The sequence below is a fragment of the Cyprinodon variegatus genome, unplaced genomic scaffold (genome assembly GCF_000732505.1).
Source record: "Cyprinodon variegatus isolate N-32 unplaced genomic scaffold, C_variegatus-1.0 Scaffold1128, whole genome shotgun sequence".
Classification (NCBI taxonomy): Eukaryota; Metazoa; Chordata; class Actinopteri; order Cyprinodontiformes; family Cyprinodontidae; genus Cyprinodon; species Cyprinodon variegatus.
Genome location: NW_015151581.1, coordinates 79800 through 82601, shown reverse-complemented (window position 1 = coordinate 82601; position 2802 = coordinate 79800). Strand labels below are relative to the sequence as shown.

At 41.2% G+C, this 2802-nt stretch overlaps 1 protein-coding gene across 1 annotated transcript in view; it reads left to right on the top strand.

Annotated features, from left to right (window-relative positions):
• LOC107101654 (Fanconi anemia group A protein-like) overlaps window positions 1-2802 on the top strand; it is a 26480-nt gene that overhangs the window by 10210 nt on the left and 13468 nt on the right. Inside the window, exons 7-9 of the mRNA XM_015400647.1 lie at window positions 644-753; window positions 2103-2213; window positions 2315-2360. Of these exons, the coding sequence (XP_015256133.1) occupies window positions 644-753; window positions 2103-2213; window positions 2315-2360 (267 nt within the window). The remainder of the gene's footprint in view (window positions 1-643; window positions 754-2102; window positions 2214-2314; window positions 2361-2802) is intronic.

Here is a 2802-nt window from a genome sequence, read left to right as displayed (position 1 = left end):
TCAACATGCGTGTGTATTTTTAAAAAAATAATTAAGTGTTCCACGTGTGCTAAAAAGTGCCCTCCCCCCCCTCCTGAGCACCTGCCCCCCAAAATTTCTGTGCACGCCTCTGCTGCTTATGGCTCTGAATACTTATGTAATTCATTATTTAGTTTATATTTATTTGCAAAAATCTTAAGTGTTTCTATATTGTTACTATTGGATGATGTTTTTAGGGTTTTGTTAATAATGAATCACTGCATCTTCTTGCTCATAGCCTCCTCTGGATCTTTACTATAAGTTAGAAGGTAGTTTGTTGTTTCCTTATTTGTGTCACATTCAGACTGTAGGCCTGCTGTGCTGTAATGGCTCCGCCCACATTGCCAATGGTCTTAATAGGGATCAAAAACCACACATTTAGAGAAGAGTCAACATAGGATTCTCCAGGATGACTATACTTTTTACCAACAGAAAAAGGGACATGGTGAGACTTGCTGAACCCAGATCATCTCAGTCAATAGTTGGGAGGTCATTGTAGCAGCATCAAGATGTTTAAATCCATTTCCATAATCTTTCCCAGCTCTGTCAGCCATTTAAACACATCTTCAACAATAATCCTCTATTCAGTGTCATTCATTTCCTCCTCTTTTTGTCTGTGTTTCAGTGATGAAAGTGTGAGATCATGGCTGCCACGCCAGGTGAAGGCTCTGTGCGGCTGGACGTCGCCGCAGGACGAAGAAGAGACGACACAAATCCTCCAAAAAGTTTTGTTGAGTATGGACATATCTTCTACATCAGACCTGTGTGAATTCTGATTAGTTCAGATTTAGCAAATACATTATTGCCTTTAACTTGATGGGCCCTGAAGTGGCAGTCAGATGGAGGCATGCAGATACACACAAAGGTGACAATGATAATAAAAAAAGACGAGATCAATTTTTCTGATAAAATTATAGTTTTAGACCCTGGAACATTTTCATGGTTCTTTGATTTTCAGGCTGATGCTGCTTTACCCTCCTAGAACAGCCGGTATCCTCTTGAGGAGTCACCTGCTCACTTGCTACAGCAATAATTTACTTGTTACTGCTGAGAATTTATGTGCGTGGATGGGTGAATAACTGAATGTAATGTGAAGTGATTTGTTAAAGTCTTCTGACTTGAAAAATGCGCTATATAAGTACAGGCCATTTATATTTAGACTGGTAAACACCAGGACAGCAGAGAGATGTGTTTATTAAATCCAAGAGCTCTTCATTCCATTGCAGGGGGTGTGAGGATAACAGACTCGTCCAATAAAACCAAATCATAGATCATTTTACCGTAGAAATTATGCTTTGTTTTCATTTTTAAACATGATGAAGCTCACTCAGACTGAATGGAGAGCTTCTGAGAACGTCTGTTTTCAAGTTTTGCTATAGATTTTCAGATGTAGCTAAGTCTGGACTTTGACTAGGCCATCTTAACCCATAAATAAGCTTTGATCTTAACCAGGAGTTTTCCAGTCAGGGACCACTGTCCTGCAGGGTTTAGGTATTCACACACCTGACCTTGGTGTCTGATGAGGAGTGAAATCAGTCATATGATGAAGGTGAGCTGGAGAAGAGACACGAACAATCAAGTTTTCTTATCTTCAGTAGTGGCAGCTTCCCTGTCCCTGCAGAAGGATGTAATCCCCACAGCATGATGCTGTCACCTCTGTGTTTAACTAATAGTGTTCATACCTGGTGTTGCACGTTTCTGCCAATGTGATCACAAGTGGTTTCCACCTTATAAGGAGAGCACCCCAGCTAGCTGCTTTATGTCAAATAGATCAGATCAGAGCTACATGACCTTCACAGATGTTTCTGGAACATCTCAGATACATCAATTTACTTAATTTACATTAATATTCTGATCTGACCCTGACATTCCCATGGAGTTATACTGAATTGCTTGAAATTCTCTATGATCTTCAGCTTTTAGTTGGTCTGTCACAGAAACTCCATACAAAGGATTTTAGTTTCTGATTAAAATGTTTAAGAAGGTTTAGCAGGTATGAAGCCCTGAACAATCTGAGGTTTAGCTTGTTTGTTCTAGTCCTGGTTAGATCTGATGTGTTTATCTGCTCCTGTTGTTCTGTTTAGTGGTGGCTGGAGTCTTGGTAGGAGCAGCGTTTGAGATCAGACCAGATCTGGCAGCTCCAGAAAGGAAGATCTCACTGCTGTGCAGCTCAGTGCTGGATGACATGCTGTTCTGTGAGTCTACTGGTTCTTGTAAAGGTTAATTCAGAACCCTAAGCCGAACTCAAGAGTTTTGGAAATAATAATATGACTTTATCTTTTTTTTTTTTTTTTAGGGCTTCTGGAGACGGAGGAAAAACGTGATAAGGGAGCAGAGAAATGGTTTTGTATTATTTTTTTGTACTTTACATGCTAAGGGTTTAAAGGAAAGGGGGTGGAAAACTGGGATAAAAACAATATACCGTAAATTCTCTAATATTGGCCTGTATTCCAATAGCGGCCGGGTCTCTAATAATGGCCGGTCTCGCTGTCAGAGGAGGTAAATAATGGCCGGTCTCTAATACAGGCCGGGGCTATAAACGTTTTTTCTGGGCATACCTCAACATTATACTTGTGGTAGTAACATACAAGTAGCCTACCACAGCCCTGCGCAGCTGGGCGACAAGCCCTGCTGCTGCCCGTCTGCGCGAGGAGACACGCAGCAGAACAGGAGGAGCAGCGCGAGTGATGAGGAGAATAAAGGGAGAGAGGAAGAGGTGGAGGAAACTGAGGGGGGGAACTAAACGGTATTGGAGGACTTTTACATTTTTTTTTTACTTCAAAC